Source organism: Anopheles coustani, chromosome 2 (assembly GCF_943734705.1).
Source record: "Anopheles coustani chromosome 2, idAnoCousDA_361_x.2, whole genome shotgun sequence".
Taxonomy (NCBI): domain Eukaryota; kingdom Metazoa; phylum Arthropoda; class Insecta; order Diptera; family Culicidae; genus Anopheles; species Anopheles coustani.
The window spans coordinates 81,457,466-81,485,332 of NC_071289.1; the positions used below are offsets into that span (position 1 = coordinate 81,457,466).

At 44.0% G+C, this 27,867-nt stretch overlaps 1 protein-coding gene and 1 non-coding gene across 2 annotated transcripts in view; one reads left to right on the top strand and one right to left on the bottom strand.

Moving 5' to 3' along the window:
• Nucleotides 1-26,681, bottom strand: part of LOC131267372 (cell adhesion molecule Dscam2) — a 33,159-nt gene extending 6,478 nt beyond the window's left edge. The window contains exons 1-20 of the mRNA XM_058270236.1: nucleotides 26,645-26,681; nucleotides 26,204-26,423; nucleotides 23,396-23,538; nucleotides 21,586-21,747; nucleotides 21,143-21,292; nucleotides 20,871-20,991; nucleotides 17,961-18,078; nucleotides 15,828-16,042; nucleotides 15,617-15,744; nucleotides 15,228-15,533; nucleotides 13,585-13,716; nucleotides 13,194-13,343; nucleotides 12,642-13,124; nucleotides 10,515-10,731; nucleotides 10,008-10,400; nucleotides 9,621-9,623; nucleotides 7,551-8,167; nucleotides 7,309-7,470; nucleotides 6,138-6,284; nucleotides 5,355-6,062 (exon numbers count right to left, since the gene is read on the bottom strand). Of these exons, the coding sequence (XP_058126219.1) occupies nucleotides 5,355-6,062; nucleotides 6,138-6,284; nucleotides 7,309-7,470; nucleotides 7,551-8,167; nucleotides 9,621-9,623; nucleotides 10,008-10,400; nucleotides 10,515-10,731; nucleotides 12,642-13,124; nucleotides 13,194-13,343; nucleotides 13,585-13,716; nucleotides 15,228-15,533; nucleotides 15,617-15,744; nucleotides 15,828-16,042; nucleotides 17,961-18,078; nucleotides 20,871-20,991; nucleotides 21,143-21,292; nucleotides 21,586-21,747; nucleotides 23,396-23,538; nucleotides 26,204-26,423; nucleotides 26,645-26,681 (4,612 nt within the window). The remainder of the gene's footprint in view (nucleotides 1-5,354; nucleotides 6,063-6,137; nucleotides 6,285-7,308; nucleotides 7,471-7,550; nucleotides 8,168-9,620; nucleotides 9,624-10,007; nucleotides 10,401-10,514; nucleotides 10,732-12,641; nucleotides 13,125-13,193; nucleotides 13,344-13,584; nucleotides 13,717-15,227; nucleotides 15,534-15,616; nucleotides 15,745-15,827; nucleotides 16,043-17,960; nucleotides 18,079-20,870; nucleotides 20,992-21,142; nucleotides 21,293-21,585; nucleotides 21,748-23,395; nucleotides 23,539-26,203; nucleotides 26,424-26,644) is intronic.
• Nucleotides 26,682-26,966: 285 nt separating this feature from the next.
• Nucleotides 26,967-27,040, top strand: Trnan-guu (transfer RNA asparagine (anticodon GUU)). Its single transcript has one exon. It is a non-coding gene; the product is annotated as a tRNA-Asn (tRNA).
• The last annotated feature ends 827 nt before the right edge of the window (nucleotides 27,041-27,867 follow it).

A 27,867-nucleotide genomic window follows, 5' to 3' on the forward strand; every position in this document is an offset into this window, starting at 1 on the left:
TTATCTGGCAGATTATCGCAATACACGTGGCAATTGGATTTTTTAAACTCAAATTCTATTTAAAAGTGTGAGCTGAAGTTCGAGGAAATATCGCCCTACGGAATCGCATACGGAGGTATCTCTTGTTAACCATAGTCTTTTTTTCAATCTATTTCCAGCGTGTCGATTTCACTGGAATCAGATATGTAAATTATCTTCGATGCAAAGTGTGTACTTTCGTACCCATTTTGAAACCCATCAGCGTACATATGCTGTAAAGCGTCAAAAATACAATTTACCGTAATTAAAAAATATAATCCGTTGCAAACCAGCATTAACACGTGAAACCCAATCGGTTAAACTCGCGCGCCCATTAAACAATTGGTTCGACTTCGCCGAATACCCCCAGGAATATGCGTCGTTCGGATGATAATCCTGGAAGGTGTAGCGCGCCCTCTCTCGCTAGGCTCCCGTGGGCTCTCATTTTTGATGGCCGCGAATGCATCCACCACCGCAAGCCATCAGCCATCTTGCCAAGTGCTGCGAGATCGAGGAATCCCGGTTTGAGGAATAATTAATGACACGCGCATCGCACCCACACCATATGCGCGCGGGGCAGGCAGGTTTCCACTCAAGCCAGCTGCTGGGAAAGGGAAAAACATTTAGCCCGGATTTGCAACAAACGGCCAGGGCCGGGAACGGTGCTGCCGATGTGATTCCGACTCGATGAAGCCTCACACCTCACCCAGCACTGTGCACCTTCAGGATCCATCGGTTTCGAGTGGTTCGAGAGTGTGTGTGTATGTGTTTTGTGTGTTACCGTTGGGGGCTTGTTAAATAGTCAAATTAATCCATTCAATTACATCAGCACATCAAGAGTGCACACGAGCGGCGGTCGGGAGGGTTACGGAATGTGTGTGAGAGTTTGTGGCAGTACAACATACGCCCGATGGATTGGATTTTCATTCCGGACGGGTTTCCACCGGCGGTGGGAGTCGGGCTGGTAATCATCAGGGAAGCCAAACTATCTTCCCATTTCACCCCGTTCCCCGCAATCGGACCCTCTCGGTGTGTGGGCTGCGGCCGGGAAAAGGATCGATAAATAGTCCAAACGGTCGGCCGGGGATTTGTGGAAAACCGTACCGTGTTACGTGTGTGTGTGTGTGTGTGTGCGGCTCCTTGTGCGGGGGAACTCGGGAAGGGTGGACAATCGACCACCGAAACCCATTCTAATGTTGCTCTGCCCGGGGTATTATGTTTCGTAAAGCCCGGGCCACCGGATGCAGTGACAGGATTTTGCTGCTTCTAATGTCGCATCCGTGTGTGCATCGGTGCGAACCGAGTTGTCCTGTCCCCCTACGGAGAACCTCCCAACAACTCCATGTGTATGTGGGCATGCTCATCTATTCCACTTTATATGACGCCATGTGTGTGTGTATGTGTGTGTTTGCCTTGGAGCCGTGTGCATCCGAGCGCACATTAGGTTTGGGGTTCATTGAGGTGTATAATTAAACGTACATTTAATGATGCTGCACACTGGCACTCATGACTTCCACTCCCCCGCGAGGAGGGGCGGAGGAACCGAGGGACCGTGCTATGCTTATCATTCGTCTGTGTCAGGATTTTTCCCAACCGCTTTGTTATCACTGGTCCCTCAGGGAACGGGTGAAAACTAGCATCTGAAGTACTGAAAAAGCGAGAAGAAGATGAATGTTTAAACTGGCAGAGATTCTCAATCGCTTGGCCAAGCTCTAAAGTGTGCAGTATCTTCAGGTAATGTGATCCATCTTTTCTTTACTGATAGGAGTTAATCTGTTTAAAATAAAAAACATATTTTACATTGCCGATGAAGATTTAGAAATTTGATCGAGCTTTGACATAAATGTGTTCTTGCATGTATTAAAAAACCGGTACGAAATGTTATCTTTCAAAAAGATGGGGTTTCTTACTAAGCACGATCTATACTTAAAATTGGTGGCCATTCTCCATTACTCTGTATGGCACGAAATGAAGGAAAAAACCAATTCTAATTCTAAATTTCGCGGACAGCAAGCCTCAGACAAACATTGACCCGTACTTCGAGGGTAACTGAAGTATTAACGTCCTTTTATACGTTATTGAAGCTTGTAGAAGCTGGCATGCTAGGAAATGGCCTCTATATAAATATTTAACATTGTTCACGACTGTGACAAACATTGTCCATTTAAACAAAAAGAAAATATAAAAACCGTAGTCGTAGAAGAATTTAAAAAAATCATTACACCACTAGAGCAAAACATTCGTTGGTAAAAAATGTGTTATTATGCCAATTTATACATCGGATGGTTTACAAATTTGTATAATTTTTGTATGAAAAAACGTAAATCTGCTGAAAACATCTAGCAGGTTTGAGTTATAATATTCTGTTATTTAGCACAACGTATGTGCCACATTTTTCAATTTCAAAAATAATATCATGCTGCGGGATAAAAGGTTGAGAAACTCTGACCCCGAGAAAGGAGTAGGGAAAAAAAACCTGAGCCATTTCAGCCCAAGGTCCTTACGTGCGTCCGTTCCTTGAAGTGTTGTGCATAATGTGTTCGGCATACGGCACATAGCTACGGCTGCTACATGCCGGCAAACCCCGGGAACGTGTCGAAATTGTACCGACACTGGCTGCCCGGACGGACCACCCTCGGCGCCGGATGCCGCCGGGTTTCGGAGCTGTCCGGGGATTGAATTTCCTGCCTCGAACGAGACTCTCTCAAATCTCATTTTCGAATCAGTCGAGCTGATAATTATCTCCCCACGACCGAAATGGCCGCTGGTGCAGCGTCACCAGGATTCGGATTTATTTTTAATTGTGTTGTGCCTTCCCGGGAACCACCATACCTCCCTCGGTTCCACATGTGTCCTACTTCCCCCGGGGGCCAGGATTCGGTTTGGTTTCCTTTAAAATGGCAAAAGTTTTCGCCTCGCTTTTTTCCGTTGCATTTTCCCGTCGATGGTTTTGACCCACCACTCGATATCGGCGCATCCATCAAATGCAAATGTAGTGAACACACAATGGTAAACCTTAGCTACATCTACATCCTCCCGGACGTTAGATGCCTCGAGCATGATAGTTTTAACAAATCATCATGCGTCTTTATCCTCCGCTTCTGAGGAGTTTTCTTTGGGGCACAACCGTCCCAGCACAAAGCAGAAACTTTTCATTGGATCAAGCTTGGGAAAACTCAGCTCTTGTGATTAGTCAATAGGCTGCCCCGACTATCTGGATCCCTTAGCCGGCTACATCAGGATGAGAAAGATTCCGGCTTGAGATAAATTAATTTGACTCACTAATCGAACTTCCACAATCTAGAAAGTTTTCCCTCCGCGCCGGAGTTTCTCCTCCTCGTCGTTCCCGTGTGCGATAAATGTCCGCAAAGGCGGCTGCCTAATGTAAATAAAATGCATATCAAAATCCATTCGTTCGGAAAAGGCTCGGGCAAAAGTAACAAACCGGAAACCGCAGGACATCCTGGATGCATTTTGCCAATTTGCTTTGGCTCCTATGTGAGTGTGAGTGTGTGAAGGTAAATAGAGGTGAAACGTATGCTAGAACTTCGTCCCCTTGCACACTGGCAGTCCTCCGCCCTCCTCGATCCGCTCGGAACGCGCCTTAGGGCAGATATTTATCACGTGCAAATGGTCGCACAAGTGGTATGCAAATGCAGTCCCGGTGCTGCATCTTGTAAACTTCGGCCCCGGAATGCCTCCCCGGGGGGCATTCCGATTGGGGCGATGGATTATCTCGGAATATATATTTTAATGGTAAAATCGTACATATGTGTGTGCGTTTTGGGCATGTCAATCGCAGAGGGACACACAGCGCCCGGAACGGGGGGCTTTTCGTAGATAAGTTTGCCAAGGTTTACGGTTATTGGTTCGGTGAGAAGATTGTTTAAATTTTGCCCATATCCCAACCGGATGGCGATGGTGGAAGGTAGAACGAATGTCCCAGATTGCTAATAAAACCATTTAACATGGTTTGAGCTTGTCGTTGTTTGAAGAATGTCAATAACAAACTATGCCAACGCATTAATACACAATCCCTAAATTAAACCACTAAGTAAACAAGTCACATCTAATATTCCACTAATCTATTAAATTGATCAATATCATTAAAGCTTACCTGGCGAGTTTTATATGAGAATATAATCGGTAAAGTATTGCTCTTAAAGTATGTTTCACATTTTCAAACACGGCATTTATTCAACTGTTGCACCTTTTTTAAGGTGTTAAATAAATGCTTATGCCGATAACGGCATAAGATTCCCAGCATGGGGAAATTATTGAAAGTTAATCAAAACTTGTCGCATCACTCAGTTGAACAGTTGCCTTTTTCAACAATCAATCGTGCAATTTTGATATGTTTTTGATAAACTAACCAAGCATTTTGTTATGACAATGCGTACGAACTAATTGTTTTTTTTTTCATTTGGCGATCTGGCAACATTTTATAAAACAAATAAAAACATTGAGTGTAATTGCTGATAAAAAAAACACATTATTTTAACGTTACATGAAGTAAAACAAGTTCGTAAACAAATTCACGCCTTCATTAACAGAGATAGAATTTGTAAGATATTATAATAGAATTTTTAAACAACTTTTTCTCGTTATATTTAATATATAATATTCAAACAAATGAATGAAATGGAGTATAAGTATCGTTGTTAAAGATATATTCGTATTAATACGTATTCCAATATTAACGACCAAGTTTTAAAAAATTATCATATTTTTCCGTGTATAACGATCCCCCAAAATAAATTATTCAATGTTTATGAAAAAAATGGAAATTTTGTTTCTAATTTTCATCAGTTGTAGCAATGTTATACGTATTTTAACCTCAACTCTATGATCGAATCGAAAAGTTACTACCCGTGTATATCGACCCCATTAATCGGACTTTGATCATTTTTGAACTAAAAGGGGGTCGTTATACACGGAAAAATACGGTCCTTCCTTTGAACACAATGAATTTTGTTTCGTTAAATAATTTAACACAATTTTGAGAATATGATGGATGGTTCAAAACAGCGTATGATTGAATTCATATGAGAAATTTCCTGGCAATAAATTACACCGAGTTAGTTGCGCTCGTGACTAAACAACCAATTTAGTTGTCAACTATAACCGATTTAAACAGTATTATTTACAATTATATTGACCCTAGAACTGGTTCGCCATTGTGGACGTTTCGAAATGGCTCAATGTACACACATGGCAGGTTATGTTTGCATTTGCAGAATAATTTAGAACTAGGCAGTAAAGGGGTCCTTACTATTTACTCGACAGTAGGTTAAACATTAGTGGTAGCAGTTTGAAGCGATTAGTCCCACACTTACCCTTGCCTTTGGTGCGCACGGCCAACTCCTCGGTGAACGGGCCCACGCCAACCTTGTTGTGGGCGTTGATCTTGAGGAGGTACTGCGTGCCACACTTGAGCCCGTTCAGCGTGTACGCCACCTGGTCGCTCGGGATGGGCACGCTCGTCCACGGGCCGCCGGTGGTGCGGAAGTACAGCCCATAGCCCTGAATCGGGGCTCCGCCGTCGCTGGCCACCTCCCACGTGACGCGCAGACTGTCGAAGGACGTGTACTGCACCGACAGCTGCGTCACGTTCGGGGTCTGCAGGGCGACCAGCGTGTAGTGGATCTCGTCCTCGCCGAACAGGTTCTTGGCCGAGCAGGTGAAGTTGCCGGCGATCGGCGGCTCGACGCTGTGGATCTTCAGGAAGCCCTGCGAGATCACGTAGTACTGGCTGAAGGTGACGGCCTGCTCCTTCGTTAGCCAGCGCGTCCGGGGCGTCGGGTTGCCGACGGCGACGCACTCCAGCACGAGCTCGACCCCGACCGGTACCTTCAGGAGGCGCGAGAAGGACGCAATCTTGGCCGGGGCCCGCGTGCTCGTCGTCTGCGACACCACCGGCGTCGGATCTCCCTCGCCCTTGGCCGTCGACGCCGTCACCCAGAAGTCGTACTTGTTGTTCTCGCTCAGGCCCCGCACCTCGTGCATCGACGGTCGCCCTCTCTCGTCCACGCGCACGATGTTGTCTGCGAAGTAGCGGAGAAGAATTAAAAGCTATAATCGAGGACGAAACCCTCACTAGCATGTAGTGGTCAACATACGCTTTGCCGAGCCCTTCTTGCCGTGCTCCTTCCCGTAGACAGTGTAATGTGTGATGACGCCATTCGGATGGGCCGGCGGAAGCCAGGACACCAGGATAGAGTCGGCTGTCAGTGTAAGAGCTTTAATACCGCCCGGTGCCTCCGGGACTGCATGAAGTCAAACCAAAGAGGATGAGAGTGAGCAAACGATTAATATTTACACAAAGAAGAGGAAAGTCATCACAATATCAAAACTAAACTAACTCAAGAATGTATCTATTGTGGAAACGCAACTAATAAATGATTCATTTTAGATTTTTCATGTTGAAAAATGTGCTGTAAAAATCTGCATTGTACCAAATAAATTTATTTGGAGCTGAAAGCACATTTAATCATTTTTTTCACATAATCTACCTGGTATTGGAATTACAGACAATCTTAAATTTGCTCGTGGTAAAACGTACTTTAAAAAAACCTTCGTTTTAATAACAATTTGAGAATTTAAATGCAGCCAAGGGTGTAATAGTTGTTTTCAATTGCACCAAACAGCCCATCACGAGAGGAAAATTCGTCACATTTCAGAGACATGTCAAAGCCTCCCACTTTATTAACGGGTTGATAATGAGATTGGAAATATTCACGGAATACATTATCGTTCCGTTTACGATGGAGATCGGGTGTCCGTTATAATAAACTATTTTCCTGGAAGAGTTTCTACGCGCGGGGATGTAATTTTAATCACATACCTCATCCTTATCTACGTGTTTTCATATTCAGTAGCTCGTGTATTTGCAATACATTGTGGTAGTTTGTAGGGTAATCAAGTGCAATGTGATTGCATTTGGTTGAAATAATGAAAAAGAAAAACAACCCATCGTACGAGCGAGCGTTTGGAAAACAAAATTTTCGTCCAAAAGCCGTGAACCGAACAGAGAACGTTGGTATGGATGCTTAGGATCGTGACCCAAATTTCCCCCTTCGAACACCCTGGCCTAAACCCGTTCGAACGTACCCTTTGCGATTATTTTGATGATCAAAGTGCAACCGAATATTATCGATTCATGAAAACTAATACCGGAAAAAGCGGAGTTGGGAGCTGTGCAAAATGCGCTCGTACGGTGCAATAATACAATGCATATCGTTAGCCATCGAGCGCCGCGTAGAGTGTAGGGGGTTTCCCGGAAAAACTTACCATCCTCCTCGGTGGCACAGTAGATCGGTGCGCTGGCCACGCCGTCCCCGGAAAGGGTGAAGCTGAGCACCTGGATGGAGTAGTTGGTCGCTTTCAGCAGCGCGTGCAGATAGGTCTCCAGGTTCGAGGTGCGCTTGATTTCGAACGGATACACAAACTCGTCTGGGGGAAGGGAAAACACGAGAACCGGGAAAGCGGATGAGTGCCGATCGGCGAGCCAACTTGCGGCGCGGACTGCGTACTGTTTTTCGTGAGCGGCCGGTAGAGGATTTTGTAGCCCTGCAGGACGCCGTTGTGGAACTGCGGAGGTGGTTCCTGCCAGAGCACCTTGACGCTCTGCGAGGACAGGCTGGCGCAGGAGACGTTCTGTGGGGCCGCCTCGGGCGCATCCTCCGACGTCGTGCCGTAGACGACGGGGCTCCAGGGGCCGGGGGCGATGCTGTTGTAGGTGCGGATGCGCAACGCGTACCGCGTGAACTTCTTCAGCCCGCCGACGCTCGTCTTCGTCGTGGCCCAGCCGTGCACGGTGTGCGTCGTGTTGGCCACGCTGGACGAGGGGCTGGCGATGAAGTTGATGTTGGTGCGCTCCTCCACGCAGCCAACCGTGTAGCCGAGCAGCTCGCCGTTCCAGGAGGCCCGGTTCGGGATCTGCCACGTTAGCACCAGCTCGCCCATGGCGCCCGCCTTCACCTTCAGCCCGCCCGGTGCCTCACTGGGGGCTTCCTCCTGCGTTCGCACCACCAGCGGGTTCGTGAAGGAGGAGCACTCGATCTCGTTGATGGCCAGCATGCGCAGCAGATACTGCGTCGCCGGCAGCAAACTCCCGACCGTCGTTTCGTCACGCACGCCCCCGTCGATGCTGTGGAAGGTAGCGAGTGCCATTTAGCGATGTAGTAACGCAATATCACTGCTTATGACATGTGAGATAAGGAGAGACCATCAGCGGAAAATGTGAAAGAAGCCTGCTCCTTACCGATTCATTTCAAAACAACTCGTTGAACAAAACAGAAATCGTATTCAAAGCGTGTAACAGATCTGTTAAATAAAAATGTTCACTCCTCCTCTCCTGAACTTGCAAGAAGCGTTCTTCTTATCATGTAGCGATATGTTTCAATGTTTCTCCTTAGCTTTATGAACGAAAGCAAATATTTGATATTATTTATCAACATTCTTGTAATATCGGCATGCAATATATTGGAATGGCACCAGTCGTACAATAACGGGTACTTGTACTTTAACCCATAAACATTAATGCCAAGAACTACTCGCTACAATTCGTTGATAATAATGGAGGGATATTATATATCCAGTGCAGTTTATTATTAGTGTACAATGTCTGTCAAATTGAATAAATAATTGACACTATCGAGCAAGAGTCTATAGACAAGCCAGAATTGTCCTTGGATGGGACCTAAAAACAAACTCAAAAAATATAAATGGAAGAAAAAAAAGTATGATTAATCATTAGGGAACAAGCATTAATTTGCAGCAAAACAACACGGTTTTGTAATAAACCAAGCATAGAACTAAAACAATGCAAAAAACTTAAACGGTTGCATCTATCTAATTCCGTATAATAGATTTTGGAAGATGAGCTTAACGAACAGAATCAACTGTTTTCTATCGTATATCTAACGTATCCTGTTAGAAGTTGCCATACATTTTGTTTGTTTATAATTTCAAATGAAATTCGTTGTTCTTTCTAAAGCACGTGGTGTTATTATTTGTCGTTGATTTATGAAAAAAAATTTAAAAAGTCGAAAATTTACCATTGTATTCGATATTGCACAGGGGTTCGGTTAATTTTTTCACTAGAACCTCCATAACTTCACTATGTTTAAGTATTTTAACCCTAGTATTTTAACACAAAATCAAATATAAATTCCATTTTATCAAATAATGCAAGAAATGGTTAAACTCTACCATACACTTCATAAATATAAGAGTCTCCTTACGCCTCTGAAAGGTTAAAGTAAAAAACATGTACAAAACTATGGTTACCAAAAATAATCAACTTTTCAAATCCAACTACATCTCTACTAGTGATGAGAATAATAATTCTTATTGTATGTTTGAACCAGATTGACCAATTACATTTGTTAATAACTCTCTTGTGATTACAACCATGGAAAATGAGTTATTAGTTGCCACAGAGATTCGAAACTCAGGTGAACATTCATTTTGCATTGAGTAAGTAAAACACTCACTTGTCACCATGGAGTTTTAAATCCTAAGAAGGGATTAGCATGCCTAACCAGGATCAACATCCCAAACAAAAATTTCATTCTCTGTGGTAAAAATTTCTCTTTTACCTACTTTTTGGGGATTGCAATCACAAACGAGTTTCAAAATCTGTCTCAATTCTGTCTGACTTTACTCAGTACGCAATTAAACAGATGAACAACAGGAGAAGAAAAAGGTTTCGGTGATGTGATTATGATTAATTTGTTTGCTAAGATATGGAATAAAAACAATTTGAAATTGTTCAAAGGATCTAAGAAATATTTTAAAATGTTTCGTCATTGATATTTAGTTGGGAATTGAATGGAAAAGTTATAGATATCAATGAAATGGAATGGAATAGCCAAAATAAAATATCAATCAAATTTGAAGTGAGCACGCTTTGAGTGAACTTGTGCTTCACTAAACATCAGAAATATTGGTAGGCCCTTCACTACGTTCGGTACCCCCAAACTTACCTTTTAATCATATTCACCTTCGAGAAGGTGACGTTGACGGTGAGCGCACTGTCCCAGACGGCGACCGTACTCGGCCCGACCGGACTGTCCGGAGCGAGCACCTCCCGTCCCATCCGGACCGGTTGGTACTGCACGAGATAGCTCAGCACCGGCGACATGCCGTCGTACGGGCGCTTCCAGGACAGCCGGATCTGGCGACTGGACACCTCCATCACCTCCAGGTCGGACGGCGCGTCCGGCCGCTCCTGGACCGCCAGATAGATGACGTGCTCGCTCGTGCCGTACAGGTTCTCCGCCGTGCAGACGTACTTGCCCGAGTCGTACCGCTCGGTCAGGCTGATCGATAATTGCGATCGCACGCCGACGGCTTCCTTCATTTCGATAATGTTGTAGCTGCGGGGAAGGGAACGAGGGAAACAGGACGCGGGACGTCGGTATAAGTTCCATCGCTTTGCCCGATTGGCCTTTCTCCGGCCTCTTCCAGCCGGCGCTTGCCCCATGTCTTACCGATAGTTATTGAAATCGATCCGCTGGTGCTTGTGCGTCCAGATGATGTTGATTGGTTCATCGCCGAGCGCCAAACATTCGAGCATGACGGCATCGTTCCGGCGGGCGGACACGTTCTTCACCGGCGTGTCGAAATGGACCGCCTCGTTCACGGCGATGTGAATGATCTTCTTCAGGCTGTTCCCAATGCCGTTGGACGCCTCGCACATGTAGTAGCCTGCGCGGGCGCGATGGGTGCGGGGCATGCATGCATGTTTTTCCGTTCCGTCCACCCCACCCCCAAAACCGGATGTTTGTTATGATGATTTGATGTGAACCGAGAACGAGAACCCATGTTTTCGATGAATAATAATTGAAAGGAGCAAAATAATGCATGCTAAAGTATTGGCCGCATGAAATTAGGGATGTATTTTTGATGCACCACATGCTTTGAAGCAACGAGGCGGCCAACGTATGGTGAGCTTTTCTCATGTTATTTCAATGCAAAAATATGCATATTGAAAGTTGATATCATTCTCCGACATTTTAAACAAAAACACTTTTGAAAATTAAATGTAAACTAGAGTTTTTAATTTTTTTGTTGTTGGAAAACTTTTGTTTGAAAACAATAAAGTAATGTAAAGATATTTGTCAATGATTTGGTTATACAACGGACAAATTTAACTGTCTGCGATTTTTGTTGAGAAGGAAATAATTGTAAATGTTATTATCAGTTTTCATAATTAGAATCGTAAGGTTTTTGGGATCAGTGGGATGAGCAATGCAAAGTGATCGATTTTTTAATTTCTTTGAGCAAAATATTGAGAAAATAGTAAACTAGAGAACGGCAAATGGTATTTATTTAATCAATCTTCAAAATAAAGGATTCGAATCGTGTAAGGATAGATTTATCAAATGGTATCCTACAGTTAAAAGACGCATCAAAAATGAAATAATAGAAGAAGATGAGAAAAAGATACAAGAAAAAAAAATGATTGATGTTTCAATTTATATAGTTTCGGAACAATTTCAATGTTTTTAAGTAGAGTAAGGGCCGTAAAATAGCTGTAATAACGTTCTTACATTATTACTGATTACTATTATTGAACTCCATAACAGATATGGATCATTGAACTGAAAGTGCAGTATGTTCCATAAAAAATGTAAAAATTTTCAATGTTTAAAGTAAAGCATAAACATTATTTTTACTGTGTTAATGAGTGATCACCTTACAGGATACTCTGAGACGATGTAATCAAAATAGTGGTTCTCGTGTAACAAATATGAGAAAAATGTACGTAAAGAAGATTGTGATTAGTTTGCTGCTCGCCCAAAAGATAAAAAAACAAAATATATAAATTGCGGGATACCACCTGACTACCATTTAACTTATTCAACGAGGAAACCGAGAAGTGCCCAAGGTCAGCAGATCAGTAAAAAACAAAGTACAGCAAATTCCTATCAGATCGTCTACATAAAAATAGAAGAATACCATTATCGTATTTTCTGATGGGAGAATGTTCATCAACGAGCCCGTATCTAACAAACGTACAGACAGGTTTATTTCGTCGAAGAAGATTTAAGATGTTCCAGAGAACCTGAAACTCAAGTTTACAACCAAACATTAAGCCGGAGACATGGAGTTTGGGGCAGTTGCGTCTAATGGATTGAAAATGCCTCCAGTGCTTGCAGAATGCTTTGGATTAGTCAACATGAGCATATGCTCAGGTCACGGCCTGTGAAATTTCTAACTTCATTGTTGGATCCCTTAAAGCTTCAATTGCTAGGCCATGGAAGTCGATGACTGACTCATACATTGAGAAGGTATGCTCTCGATTCCGTCCCCGTTTGGAGAAGGTGCTCGAGAAAAATGGTAGGCATGTTGAGTAATGTTATCATCAAAGGCTTGAAAAACGAATTCCTTAAATCGTTTTTTAAATAATTTTATATAAAAAAACTTTTAATTAAGAAATTAAGGTATCGATTTTCGCATGTTTTTATGGGATATACTGTGGTAGAAATAGATAGTTCTGCACATTCATCGAGCGTGAGCACAAGAACCGCTTCTAATATTGAACACCTTCGTTGTAACCTTGGTTGTTTGATTGTAAAGACATGTTTCCTCCCGTGCGCATTTTCAACGCTCACCTGCGTCCGGCGACGTCGCGTAGTTGATGCTGAGCGAGTTGTTCTTCGAGGCAATCGAGTGGAAGTCGGTGGACAGCTTGCCCTTGCCCCGGAACCAGGTGATGCGGGGCTGCGGGAAGCCGTCCGCCTCGCACGGCAGCACGATCGGGTGCCCGAGCACGATGGCGATGTCGTGCGGTTCGTGCGTCCAGGACGGGGGCACCTGCACCAGCAGCTCGGCCGTGTAGTTGGTCTGGGCGGCGGTGTTGGTGGCGAAGCAGGTGTACCGACCGCTGTGGCGCGCCGTGATGTCCTTCAGCACCAGCAGCGAGAAGAACTCCTCCTTCTTCTCGCTCACGTGCAGGTCCTGCGCGATCGGTGCGCCGTCCTTCTTCCAGCTGAAGTAGATCGGCATGTCGCCGGCCGAAACGGAGCAGGTCAGCTGCGCCCTTCCGCCCACCTTCATCGTTTTCGGGAACGCAAACGGCTCGATCACGGGTGGGCCTGGAGGAAAGCGGGGAAGGATTAGCAACGGGGGATGGTGGTGGTCGAAGGTGTCGAAGCAACACTTACTGTGTACCACTAATTGCAGCTCCCGGCGCCCTTCGTCCCCGCTCGCACCCGTCACGATGCACGTGTAGGAGCCGCGGTCCTGCGCCGGGTCGATGGTATGTATCTTCAAAAACCCACCCCGCTGCACGTCCGCCACGCTGTACCGTGGCCCTGTGGTCGAACCGGATGTGTTTCGTCATGCCGAATGCGAGCCGGTTCGAATAAATGATGGAAAATGATACAGGAAACGAGAGAGAGAGAAAAAGAACAGAGACGGAGAGAGAAAGAAACGGAAGGTGGTGAGCGATGGAGGCGCCTGGTGGCGTACGGATTACATTTAATCGACAAAACGGTGCAGCCCGAAACGTTCGCTGCCGTTCGCTGCACATTATGTTTTCCATTACGCCCCTACCGGAAACCAGTTCATTTCCGCCCCGTACCCAGCGCACCGACTGGACCGGGTGGCCGGAGTAGGGGCAGTGCATCTCGATCGGCTCGCCGGCCACTGCCGTGATGGGCCCGATGGCACGTACGTACGGTGGTCCTGCGAAAAGGGCAAAACGGTTGCAAACGATGAGTAAATGCAGGACTTCGCATGGGGCAAGCGGCGAAAAGGGGTAGGAACGGTCAGGTACAAAGTGCTGGCTAACCGGACGCTCGAAACCACAACGTTTGTAAAGCGGTACAGTGGCACAGTGTGGCTCGGAGCATTTGCTGTTGCAACGGTTTGGTATGTAATTGAGCTGTTACTGTTTGATAAATACTGTTTAACTTATGGTTAACGAAAATGAGAATTTAACATTAAATCAAATCATCCTCTTTTTTCTCTTATTCTTCTTCTTTAGTGTGATAATTTTTAAATCATGCCTGCCTTAGTCCTTTAACCGCCCGAGTGTCCTGGACTTCCTGTATCTAAATAATATAACCTGATAGCAAAAGGTTAGAATAGCAGAAACCAATTTAAACAATTACTTCCATTTATGTTCACTTTTTTTTTCAGAAAGAACGGCCTGGCCGTATTGCTATTTATTATCACTTTCCAATAAGACAAATTTATCCTCCATATCGGTATTAGGAATCACCAAGAAGTATTACGAATCCATCCATTCATCAAATTCCTGGAAGAATTCTTGTTCATCCCAATTTATTGTTATGTATATCAAATAATCAATTGGTAAAGGTTTTGTTTAAAATTCTCAAAAGAAAATAGTTAAAATAGTAGAAACCTTAAATTATTTCCGTGGAATATACTCGTTCTAGATCTTTAGAGAAATTTAATTGTGACTAAAATATAACCGAAGTAATTTACATTCAATCAAAGTATGTATGGCGACTAACACAATCACATAAACCTGTAATTAAACGGAAATTCAAATTTCCTTCCCGGATCTTGTAGAATTTTCTTTTCAAGTTTATGTATCATATAAACCACAGAACTATTGAATACAAATAAGTATTTTGAATAGAATTGTTCACTGTATCGAGTATAAAACATAAAAAATAAGGTAAACCAGCATCAAGAATTAAACAATAAAATACCTTCAATAATAATGTTAACAGATGCACGGATTAGGACCAGAAAACAGGTTAAATCGAATTTTAATCAGTGCGTGATCCTCACTGCCAAATGTGCGTTAGTGTGATAATCTATTTAATGTCATAAACTTTAAAAAAAATTTCTCGTCCTCTTTTTTTCATGGAAATCCATCCGGCGGTAAAGTAAAGTTAAACAAGTTGTTTAATAAATGGCCATGAAAAATAAAATCCCCAATTTCTTGTTTTGGATCTAATAGACCATATTTGCACACCACACTGTAGCACACTTCCATGAAACGTTTTCGTTTCAAACGTTCAGCTGAAGCATTCGCCCTCGGGGCAGTTAAGCCTTCGGTCCAGCTGAACCCGGAGCCGACCCGAGGCTCCCATGGTAGGTGTTAATGGTGCAGCCACTATCGCTGTGCGATCGTGCGTTCCAACCTCGAATTCTCTGCCGAAAAACTCGAAAAAAAGAACCCCAGAATGCACGGTGCACATTCGGGTGCATCATCCACCTACCGTACACGTTGAGGCGCGCCTTGTGCGAGGCCGAGCCCATGCTGTTGGACGCGCGGCAGGTGTAGAGGCCCCCGTCGTCGCTGTGCACGTGGCTGATGTTGAGGTGCGTCGTGACGTGACTGTTGATGTCCAGGAACTGATCCATCGTGTAACGGTGCAGCGACGACACGTCCAGGATGGGCTGGTAGTCGAGCAGCCAGACGAACGTCGGTGGCGGCGACCCGGCGGCCGAACACTTGAGCGAAACGTACGCCGAGGCGCGCACATTCTGCACCACAAAGCCGTAGCTTATCTCCGGTGGGCTTTCTGAGGGGGGCGGGACAAGAGATAAAATACGGTCACATGCTGGGGACACTGCGTGGGAAAAGTGGGAAGAGTGTGCCACGTACCGCCGAGCTTCAATTCCGAGCTGCCCTGAGCGCTGCTACGTGCGTTCGACACAATGCACTGATAAATTCCTTGATCCTTCTTGCTTACCCTATCAATTTGGAGTGTGTTCGCCGCCAATAAGCTCATGCTGAAAGGGCGATGCAAACGGATGGGCAAATTAAACGAAAAAATTCGAGGCAGGACAACCCGCAGAGGACAACCGCGCCTCACCTTCGCTCGGTACGTCCGTTAGCGAACAGCTCCTGGCCGTTGTGAAACCATTCGATCTTGTGCACCTCGCTGCCGAAGATGGAGCAGTTCAGTAGCGCCGAGCTGCCCGAGTTGATGATCTGGATCTGTGGATGGATGTGCGCCACCAGCTCGCTGCTGATCGTCAGATGGATTTCCAGCTTCTGCTCGCCGAACTGATTGAACGCTTTGCATATCTGGTCGCGACAGGAATCAAGCAAAAAGCGAGGTATTAACCCGTTTTATCACCAACTGCCCCGAGGGTGGGTCAATCTTACACTTGAACTTTAATTTAATCCATTGAAATTATGTAACACCAAAAGTGGTTCGAAAACGCATCGTCAAATAATATTAACTTTACTGATCGATATAAAATAAAGAAAAATGTTAAAGGCCGATTTTGTTCCAAAATGCAAAACATGTTTTCTTTCTACTGTTTCAATTTGTATAACTTTGTTCTTAAAAACACATAATTTATAGAAACTAAAACTTAAATTCTTCACTAAAGTCGTTTGTTCCGTTCAAAGTTCCGATGTGGTCAATTTGGTGGCTCATTTGCAAAATACCTAATTTTTTTTTGTATTTGAAGATTTTTAAACCTCTAATTACATACTGTTTAGTTTGACTATTGGATTCTGATTGGCGTGTGAAAAAAACTTGGATAACTATTATATAAGAAAATCTGTATTTGAAACGTTTTCTTCCAATTGTTTCAATATGTATAAATTTGTTCTTAAAAACACATAATTTATAAATTAGATTAAAACTAAAACTTAAAATCGTTTGTTCCGTTAAATGTTTCGATGTGGGGTCAATTTGGTTGCTCATTTACAAAATACTCAAGTATTTTTCTTTATTTTTGAACATTTTTAGATCTCTACACACATAATGTATTTTTCGATTGTTGGATTCTGATTGGGGAGAACTGTCCACCGAAAAAAAAACATTTGTATTCAAAACGTTTTAAAGTTAATGACATCATAAGTTTTGCCTTTGTGTATTTCGGAACCTTCTATACATTGTTTCAATTCTAATTAATTTCGTCCTTAAGATTATGTTTAAAATGCCAAAGTGCTGAACGATAATTAACAAATTCACTGAATAGCAACATTTACCATTGTACTTTACAGATCGGGAAAATCTTCAAATTAATTGACGGTGAGTTACTTTAGTGACTTTATCAAGCACTAGGAAGCCCGCAAAGCGGAAAATATTTCCAATAAGCTTCATTATAATCATGTGTTAACAACTTTCAAGCACAACTCGAATGCTTTTTGAAGTAGAAAGCCTGATGCACTCATCAAACTGCATCAGAAACTAATTAATTAACCCTCTCGCGTCGAGCCATAATTGATACTGAAAAGGATGTATCTTTGCCATTCTAGGTGCATCAGAAACCGACAATAAAAAACCCTTCGCAAGAGAAAAAAAACCCCATCATATTCCATCTGCTTCATCTGTTGAAGAAATAATTGAAAAGAAGTTTTCCCTTGCACGGGCAGACACCAGAATGGAGTTGGGAACGGGCCTACCCGTAAAACAATCGAAGTCAAATCAATCAATTTACTCTCCAGTGGGAAAACGACGGCAGGGGAAAGGATCTAGCGTGCAAAAAGAAAAACAAAACTCCATCCATCAACGCTGGGTTCACTCTGGCCTTCACCTGGTGGTTAGGACATGCCAGCGTAAAATAAATAACTAGCAGCAAATAGAGGAGGAATGAAGGAAGATCCGTCGGATTAAGGCGTGGAGGGGGTGGTAGAAGAGCGAATAATAGAGCTACAACAATTAGCCAACAATGGTCGGCCAATGGGAGCACGAAGCATAGGTGGAACAAAACCGCACAAAGCATGAAAAATAAACTAAACAATAAAGCAAAAAAAAAGCTGGTGCTTCCGCCCACCGCCCAACTAGGAGATTAGTGCATTCGCCGGTGCGGTGCGTTCATTTATTGTGGATAACTGAACCACAGCTTCCCCCTACCAGGGTCTTCCCAGGGTGCAGGTGTCCCCCGGACATGCAGTTGTTCGATGTTGCATACCCTGTGCATTCCGGCCGAAACGTCCGAACGGGTTGTTTGCCTGTGTGCGGAATCTATTATACGTAAATAATTACCCATCGTCCGGCATCCCGCTCGTCGACGCTGCGTATGAACAGCAGCGACTGCGATGGCACGATCCGCTGCGAGGACGGGACGGTATATAACGAGCCGGTGTCAGAAATGCGAAACCACCTACCGGAGCATAATGTGCCGACGATTGTTGTTGTGTTGTCCGCCCCACGGGCCAGTGGTATTCGGTTCGTATGTGTGTGTGTGCGTGAGGGGGTAATGGTGGGTGAGTTTGGAATGGCATTCCGGTTCCGTGACGATGTTAATAGTACCGAGAAAGGAAGGGAAGCACACAATTGGTCAATGATGATAGTACGAGCCTATATTTTCTGAAATGCAGGAGAGCGGAACAGCGGTTGGGAATGGAGGAGGAGGTTGGCAGAGGATTCAAGACATACCGGGAACGAGAATGATCGGGCAAAAAAACTCCTCCCCCCCCCTCGACGATATCGGTCCCATCATCTGGATGCGATAGGAACGGGAAACAAATAAATCAAACCATGTGCATAATTAATGTTCAATCAATTCGATTTAAATTAGTTTACGCTCTGATAATTCGGACCCCGGGTTTCCCTCTCTCTCTCTCTCTCACTCGCTTTCGTGAATGAGCAGCGGTGAAAGGATAATAAAACTCCGGGTAGGATCGTGCTCCGATACGGTGTCTTCTTCGATTCGGGCCTGTCGGCCAAATTTCGCTATGCTAGCGGAACATCAAACTCGACGACTCGGTCTCCCCCTTTTTCCTTCTACCGACGATCACGTTCGACCACGCGGAGGCCGTTCCCGGATGCCACACACGGGGCCAGGATGCATTACAGGCGTTTCCCCGGGCGATTTACATTTTTCCAATTCAGTTTTCCCACGCACGAGAACTCGATTACAGCCGGCGCCAAAACGTAGCCGTAATGCAAATGCATTATCTCGGGCACGAAACCTTCCGGTTGCCAGCGATACCGGCGGGTTCCCGGTTCTGGTTCTGGTAATTATTTCGAAAACGTTCCACGCGGTACCTCTCGCTAGTGTGGGCAGTGAGGGGGGGGGGGGGGGGGGGGGGTAGTTTTCCGGGACGAATTCGTGGGTGGACGTGATTCAATGTTGTTTCTAATTCATTGCGTTTCGGACAGGGAACGGACAAACGGCTGTGTCCTTTGTCCAACTGCACACCAGCCCTGAATCGCAGTTGAATCAATACCGGCCACCTTTGAAGTACTTCCCACGGTAATAAATGTTTGAAATTACAATGGTCAGCTATTTTATTGTACTACCATGCGATCTATGTAACATTCCTTCCGAACGATTGAGAGTGATATTTCGTTTTAATGAGGATGAATTAATGAATAATTGAAATATTTTCAACCGCAATTATTTGCGATGGAGTGGATATCGGTTCGAGTGTATTATAAAAGATGTTTCATACAAGTTGACGGTAATGTTTATTGTTTAATCCATTAGTTGAACAAAGCTGTGCTGAGTTAAACGTTTATCTGATATGCGAGTATGCACTAAGCAACTCTATGCAAACTATCATTACTATTGTTATCAAACTAATTTGAACAATAGAATTAATTATAATCTTCCATTTTAATTTATAACTTATTATAAAAATACTATAATTTGAATGGTAGTGAGTTATTTACCAAAATTCTTCAAATAAGTAATAAGGTTTTGAAAAAAATTAACTAGTTTAGTAAAGTAAAGTTAAAATAAAAGCTCTTATAAACAACGTGAATACTGTAATTTCCAGCCCTTAGTTAAAATATTATTCTAAATTTAGTAATTTTGATTAAAAGTATGGTATTATCTGACTTGCGTAGATTTTATATTTCGTCTATAAGACCATCTGCCCGTAATATCTCCAAAATCTGAGAGAGGACAAACTGTTTAAGTTTCGAAACGATGCTGCGTTATCATTTTCTATGGTTAGCTCCATAAAAATATATTCTACTATAGAACACTTTTTCGGCAGAAGAACTTAAAACTTTAACGTCTAAAAACGTACGCTTTACTTCTAATTTGATGTACATCGGTTAACCGAAGTCTGCCATTTTTCCGGACTTGAAAACAATACAAGTTCAAATAAATCAATCCATATCGGAGGCTTCGTGTTAAAATTTATCAGATAAATTGACACACTTTCTGCTGACTTGAGTGTGATTTCAACAAAAGCGGCCGAGATACAAACGCTCACATGTATCATAACACATAAATCTGTTGCTTGCCGGAGTGGATTACGGTTTAGTCCTTCAAAGTTTAGCACCGAATTAAAGTACTTCCATCGAATTAAGCTGCCCACCGCAGGCGAACGACTAAGTTACAACCAGTGTCCTACCGGTGCCGTAAACGCTTGCCCTTCCGACATCAAACAAACGGCGTGATTGATCGTGGGGTCGCACACCGTCATCGTCATCGAACGTCGGCCCCCAAAAACCCTCGGACTTAACAAAGATCGCCGTTCGGCGGGCTGTGGCGGCGAGGGTGGGGTTGGGGATTTTGTGGCAACCGACGCCCGGGCAATGATCAAAGTGTATCAAAATTGCAGTATCCATCAATGCATCATAAATGAATTTATTATGAGCTCAAGCCGCACTCGGCCCAAGTGCTCCCGAGTTCGCTCCGTGGGAAACTCTCGCGAGGGTCCGTGTCGAAAGGTGGAAAACATAAATTTTCCCATTTTCACCGGTGGAGGGGGCAGAAGCAGGTAGCAGGGGCAGGAGACACGAGGACACACCGAAGGCTGGCTCGGGATGGGGATAAGCGACGATGGAAATTTGTTAGGTTAGGTCCTCCGAAACGGCGTGCATGGGGAATGCTAGCCCGGAGCTCGTTGAAGACGGAGTAAAGCGGGGGGGAGGGAAGAGGATGGAAAGAGGAAAGTCATGAAGGACTATGAAAGTTAATGGGATGAAAATACTTACGAGAAGCTGGGCACCGGATTTCCCTGGACATTGCACGGCAACTGCACGCTCGTTCCCTTGCCGACCGACAGTTCGCTCAGCGACTTCTGGCTGGTGGTTGGCGCCATGTTGGGGGTGTTATCTGCATGTAGTGTGTGTGTGTATGTGCATGTGTTATAGAGGAGAGTAATTGTATTAGAACTTTCGATACTCGGCTGTCGCAGCTGCAACGGCCGTAGGTATGCACATTGCCAGAGATCATCGTGTGGGATGTCGGGATCATCGGGTGGTACCTTTGAGGGTTAGCAGCACCGCCTCGCTCGTCTTGCGTTCCCCCGTCAGCCGGTCGGCCGTCACGCACGAGAACCGCTTCAATCTGTCCTCCTCGTTGACGTTCCGTATGCACAGTTCCCCGCCGGGCGTGGTGACAACGTACCGGGTGCCTTCGGTTCGAAGGCGTTGGGGCAAGAGTTGAACGGAGAACAGCAGCACAAGAAGAAAGAACAACACACACGCACACATCAGTTCCGACGCGCTCCGTTGATCATTTCAGAAAGGAGAGGGGAGGGGAAAGGTCACTGGTGGCAGGCTGACAAGTTAAACAACTCCGCTCGCCCTGCGGCAAATAATCCCGCCCGAGCGAGCCCGGGAATGTGGTGTGCCTTTTGCGATGTTGCGTGTGACGTCGAGCGTTCGTGTGGCATATTCTTCAGCAATAACAACAACCCTAACCTACCGATGTCGGAGCGGCCGGGCAGGAGCATCTCCTTCTCGCTGAACCACGACGACACATGGACGAACTCCCGGACGTGCGGGGAGATGAAGCACTTGAGGAACGCCGTGTTGCCGAGCGTCACATCTGCGCTATCCACTTTCACCTCGTACGGCTGGCGGACCACTGTTCGGGGAGGGAAGAAAGGAGGAGCGTGAGAAGAAGCGTACAGTAGTAGTTTCGCACCGATGAGCCTGAACTGGCGACGCCAAGGCGACGTCCTGGAAGGATCGCCCAAAGAAACAAGGTGTCCCGAGCTGTCTGCTCTGGGAGGGGAAGAAGCGGTGGATCCAATCAGATTCCTTCCTGAAATGTTAATGGCGGAACTCTGCACACTTGCAGGTATGTAAGGTGGTCCGCCACATGGGGATACTTATTTCGATTCTACGCGAAACAACGGCGAAGGATAGCCAGTCAAACTAAGCCAAATATCAATCCAGCATAACCGTAGTCGTTGAATTGCAAACATTTACTTATTCAATTATGTGTTAAAAATGTATCATATCTTACGGTTTGAGTAACCAACTTGGCGAGTCAAAGGAGTAGACTCGACCATTGACAGTCTGCTTGTTTGTTACAACACAAATAGTTTGTAGTGGAAGTTTCAAAATTCCATACTAAAGATAAGAAACCCTAAAGCACATTTTAAACGAAAGTAGCTTTCACCAGTTCACAACTTTCGTAACAACCATTTTTATTGCATTAGAGTTAAATTTTCTCAATACTGTTTTGTCATTCACATGACTATCTGAAGCAAAAAACTGTAACTACAATAAATAAACTAACAAAAAACACGAGAATACAAGCGTATATAGTACCACCCACAAGTAAAGGTACAGTTTCCACGTTTGGCTCCAAATCTGTTTCATGTAGTAGAGGAACATAAAACCTTTTAAGTTACCATCAAACGAGCTTTGCATTAGTCATTCTGGTTAATTATGAACAAATCACATAAAAAAAAAAACAAACTATACATTCCAAGTCATAAAAGTCTTCGTACATCATTATACTATTGCAATTAAACTGCTAACTGGTTAAATAGATATAGATATTTACAATGTATAATACTTAATTACTTGTTTCAAGTTCGATTTGTTCAATATACTCACGTAACTAGCTAATTAAAACTTTTGCGATAGGTTTTATGCTCCTTTATGACATACTTTTGTAAATTTAATAATATGACATTAATGAGCTAAGATAATTAGGGTCAAATATAGTAATTTATAAAGTACATTGTAATTTGGAAGTAACTCTACATAAAAAAAAACTAAGATTTAAATAGGATACAACAGCAAAAAAGTTACAGAGCAACTAAATAATAAACTCTGGCATGTTAAGTGAAATGAAAGTTGACATTTGCAATTTTTAACAGGTATAGATAAAACCGTTGTTGCATAAATCTATGATTGCAAGTAATGTCCGAAAAACGAAATGATTGAATGCAAATGTATATTGAGTTTGATTGTAATGCCCCGTTGTCAACAAAAAAATCCTAGAAATAAATGTATCCTAGAAGTTAATTAGAAAATGTTGTGTTTTATTTAATTCAGAACACAAAACATTGTTCCATTCTCGGGCTGCAAAGAGGGGCCTAGCGAAACCTTCTCTTCTCTATGGTCGAGTACTTTCATCTTTGTATTGATTGTATCTTTGGTATTTGTTTGATCATTAAATTGGAAAGCTCCCAGTTTTGGCTTGTGGAAAACAGAGGGGGCGGCTGGGTGGAGCCCGAAAGCCCTGCCATTCCCGACCCGGTACACTGTCAACTCACCTGCCCGTACGCGAATGTCGTGGCTGAGCAGAACGTAATAGGAGTAGCTGATCCGGCACCGATAGGTCGTATCGTGCACATCCGTCCGAAAGAGGTGGCCCGCGAACGGTGGAAAGTAAAGTGTCCCATTCGGCAGGGCTTGACTGGAGGGAAAGAAATGGAGCGAGCGAGAGAGAGGGAGAGAAAAGGCAAGAGAAAATACAGAGCGAGCAATAGGATAAGTGATGGCTGCGGGGAAGTTACGGTTAAGATGTTGACTCGAACCCGAGACTACGGTCGTTCTGCTGTGTCCTGGCCGACGAGCAAACGAACCGGGTCGTATCCTCCAGGACACTATTTGCATGTATGCTAAATATGGCCGCCATCGATACATGGAAATGTAAATTTGATACATTCCACCCGCCGGTTCTGGGGCAGGAATCATGGATGCGGCGTCGGGGAATCATATGTTGATCCGTAAGTTGAATTTTCGGTTGAGTGATATATTACATATATACGTTCTGCTGCTTCTCGTATCACCGGGTTTATGGTAATGGTGAGATATGGTTTATAGATTTTTCGTGCTTTGAGTGCATCATACCATTTTTTCCCTCCCACCCCCATTATTTGCTTAGATGAAGAATGAAACCAACCAACATAAGGATGTTTTCGTCTCGGATCGGTGGCGAACGGAAAGGGTCGTCCGATGGCACAATGCCTAGATTGATGACAATTTATTTGTAAATTCAATTCGCTACCTGGAATCGTAAATCTTTGCTGCGCAAAATGAAGACTAGCAACGGTTACATGCTAACAAACACGGGATTGGTGTATTTGTGTGCATTTTTTTTTTACCCCGATACATATTCTTCTCGACATGAATATGTTCCGTATCAACATGTCCAGCAAATTTATATAACTTATTCATTCTGCTCTTTGGGGTTCATGGATTTAAGCTCACCTGTCGGTACAATATTATTTATTCAAAACAAACGATAGGACTCTCGACTCGTACTGTCCAGTCCAGATAAGGTTGACATACTTTTGAGAAAAAGTATTGCTTGCTAATAAACTCCTTCGTTAAATTCCTCCATGTTTTGTAATGCAAAATAATTGAAGGAGCTAGACAACGAAATATAATTTTGTCTCATTCCTACCGCAAAAGTGTTCCTTAGTAAATCTGCGTCATGACATATCCGTAAGTTTTAATTCTACTGAATCGGGTTTAATTAATACAAACTGAAACCCAACGAAATGGGTAAAAGATTCGTAGCATGTAGATAGTAAAGCTACTAATTTAAATTTCATCTATCCAACTACCAATGTTACATCTGGAACAATAAATCTAATCTATGCACAATTGGGAAACAAATAAAATTGCTTGTTCTCATTTCGCTTCGAAGAGAATTCCAACTGTTGATTGCAGAATAATTGTATCTACCTGTAAACTCTTTATGGGATTTATTATTCTTGGGCAATTTACACACAACTTTCTTTGCGCAAGTCCTGGGTAATCACCCGCAAGACAGGTAATCACGGAACATATTTTGCCCAGAATCCAATCACAATCTCGTAGGATAACTTTAATAAAAGTTCCAAGCTTGACAAGTCCAACTTTATTAAGCGTGACCGAAGGTATCCCCAGGTATCAAGCATAAGAAATCAGAACAAACCATCGCAGAGATCTTCATCCGGGAGAGAAAAGCTTCTTAGGTCAGCGCATCATTCCGTCCGCTTCACCTCTTATCTCCGGTATGCTCCCCTGGACGAATGCCAAGTACTTGCCAACGCATGCCGACATATCAGAGATAGGTTTGCTGGCCCAGCGATGGTGGCTCAGGGACAACGCACACACATACATACACCGGAAACGAACCGACAGGATCGTACGCACGTAATCCCAATAAATATTGCATCGAGACTGATAAGTTTACGGAAGACTGGACCCGTTGTGTACATAGCGCAGGGGTGTGTGGGCGTGTATGTGTTTTTATATGGCATTGTTGACCTCCCTCCCCCCCCCCCCCGCCCCCCACCCTCCCCCGTATTCGTCTTGCATACATAAGATGGCATCCGGTACAAGTCGAAGGACAGGAAGCAGGCCCGTACGCACATAATCAACGGTATTATCATGAGACGGACATAAAGAATGGCATGTCTTGCTTCGTTTTTCGCCCGAGATTTTGTGTATGCACGAATTAATGCGGTATTTCTTCGGCCAACAGGAACAAATGTGAGCGACCATGAAACACACTGAGGTCCCTGGGAAGGAGGAAAGATAGTTTCTCGGGGAGAGTGGGAGAGTGATATACCCAAGCCCCCATCTCCAACGCTCCATCGAGTTCTGAATCAACTTCTACAAGAGGTTCTGCCACATTTTGGTTAGTTTTTACTTTTACTTGGTGTTCCCTTCCCCCCTGGGGAGTTCGTCTTCGGCTTCTTGTGTGTGTGTGTGTGGAAAGGCGAGGGCTGAAGCTCGCAAAGGTCGCAAACCGCAAATCGTGACTTTGGCTGTCTTTTAAACTTAGCCACTGGCAAACACAAACTTCTCCGATGGCAAAGATGAGCGAGTTGTTGCAGCAAATGGAACCCGGGCCGATGTGTGGCGCTTATTTGTACGTGTCGTCCCCGACCCTTACACACCCGCGGCCCGTCGTCGGAGTCGTTCGTCTTTAATTAATAATTCACCGTACCCAACCCCGAACGAAACTTCGATCCGGAACAACGCCACACCAGCAGGGCAGCTAGTTTCGCCGACGGACAAACTTACACGTGCCGGAGATAGTCTTATGTTTTGATATGTGATCTGAAAAGTTTTTCGCCACTCACCGCAACCCCGGCACGCTGTTCACCAGCGTTCCGTCCTTCAGTATCCACTGGATGATCATCTGCGGGCCGCCGTACGCCTGGCAGACGAGCTGCGCGTTCCCGGTGTCATTGCTGAACAGTATGGTCGACGGAAGCTCGTGCAGAAAGTTGGGCATTTGCAGGTTCTCCGAGGCGAGCGTCTCCTTGATGAGTATCGCCAGCGTAAGGTATTGTACTAGGGCTGCAAAGAGCGGGGAAACACGCCGGGGGGGGGTGGTCGGAAAACAGGAAACCCCGCACGGGTATATGATGATTTATGGTGGGACGCGCTAGTTTATTAGTGGGTTTATTACTGTTTGCAGAAGAAAAATTTGTCTCGCTCCAATAGCACCGAAGAAGCAACACGGTTTCGGAATGCCGTTGGGGGAATGGGACCTCGGCTCGGGAAGTTCCGATACTTACCGGGCAAGCGTGATACTGAAGTTTTTACCACTTCCATAATTCCTTGGCAGTCCTGCAAGTGATAGAAACATTGCCATTAACGTTTGGCACAGCACAAATGGACACGTATATAGAAGGTGATTAACGCTCTGGGCGAGCCGTCGTAAATATGTTATCTGCGAACTGTGACCGGCGGCGCTATAGCCGTGTTAACGATAATGGCCCAAAAATATACACACGACGCTCGTCAATCTTTCATTACACGGAACAAACAAGCAGATATAAAAATAATGCGTGACAAGCGCTTGTTTCATATTGCGAATTATTCACCTCCGCATCCATCGCCTTCGTGGCGCAATCGGTTAGCGCGTTCGGCTGTTAACCGAAAGGTTGGTGGTTCGAGTCCACCCGGGGGCGGCGAAACTTTTTTGGCACCAATTCCATTGATTTGAGTGTACCGATGATACCAATCGCCCTATTTTTGTCCATTTCAATTTTAACACTCTGGTAGCCGTACGTTGTGTGAGGGTAATCTTATCGATTGGCATCCGATCGCACCATACGGTGTGATAAGAGTGTTCAAATAATCTTTAATGTCAAATAATCATATTTGGTTCTCGTCATTTTTTTCATTCTTATTTTTAATCTATAGATAAGATGTAATTTTGAAACAGCTAGACTTTTTATTCAGCGTGTGTTTTAATGTGTTGTAATTTTAAGAAGTATTATTCAAGTTACTAGGAATTCTCTTTTAGAAAGGAAACTTTTCTATTTCGATTGTATCAAATCAAATTCCAACTACATCCTTGACATCATAAAATTAATCATCGATGGATGATCCAGTTTGTTTTAAAAATTTATTGAAAAATTGTAAATTTAACAGTTAACACACACGTAATCAAATTACAAAAAGTTATAATTAAAAATATCCGAATTATTTTTGTATGATTCGGTTTTTGTCGGCAAATACACGCTAAACCTCATAAAAACAGTATCAGTCTTGTTTTCGCTTCATAGACCATAATATATAAACAACAAAATCGTTTTTTGTTTGCTTTCGATAAATATCAAAGCTTGTTATCTCATTCATATTGGCGTTATCCATGTTATTGGATGTTAAGTGTTGCTTTAAAAAAACACTGGCCAATTTTTATGCGCCAATGACCAGTGGGGAATTTTGCTAAACAATTATTGCTAAACTATAAGTTCGTTTTAAGCATTTCAACAACACTTGGGAGTGAAAG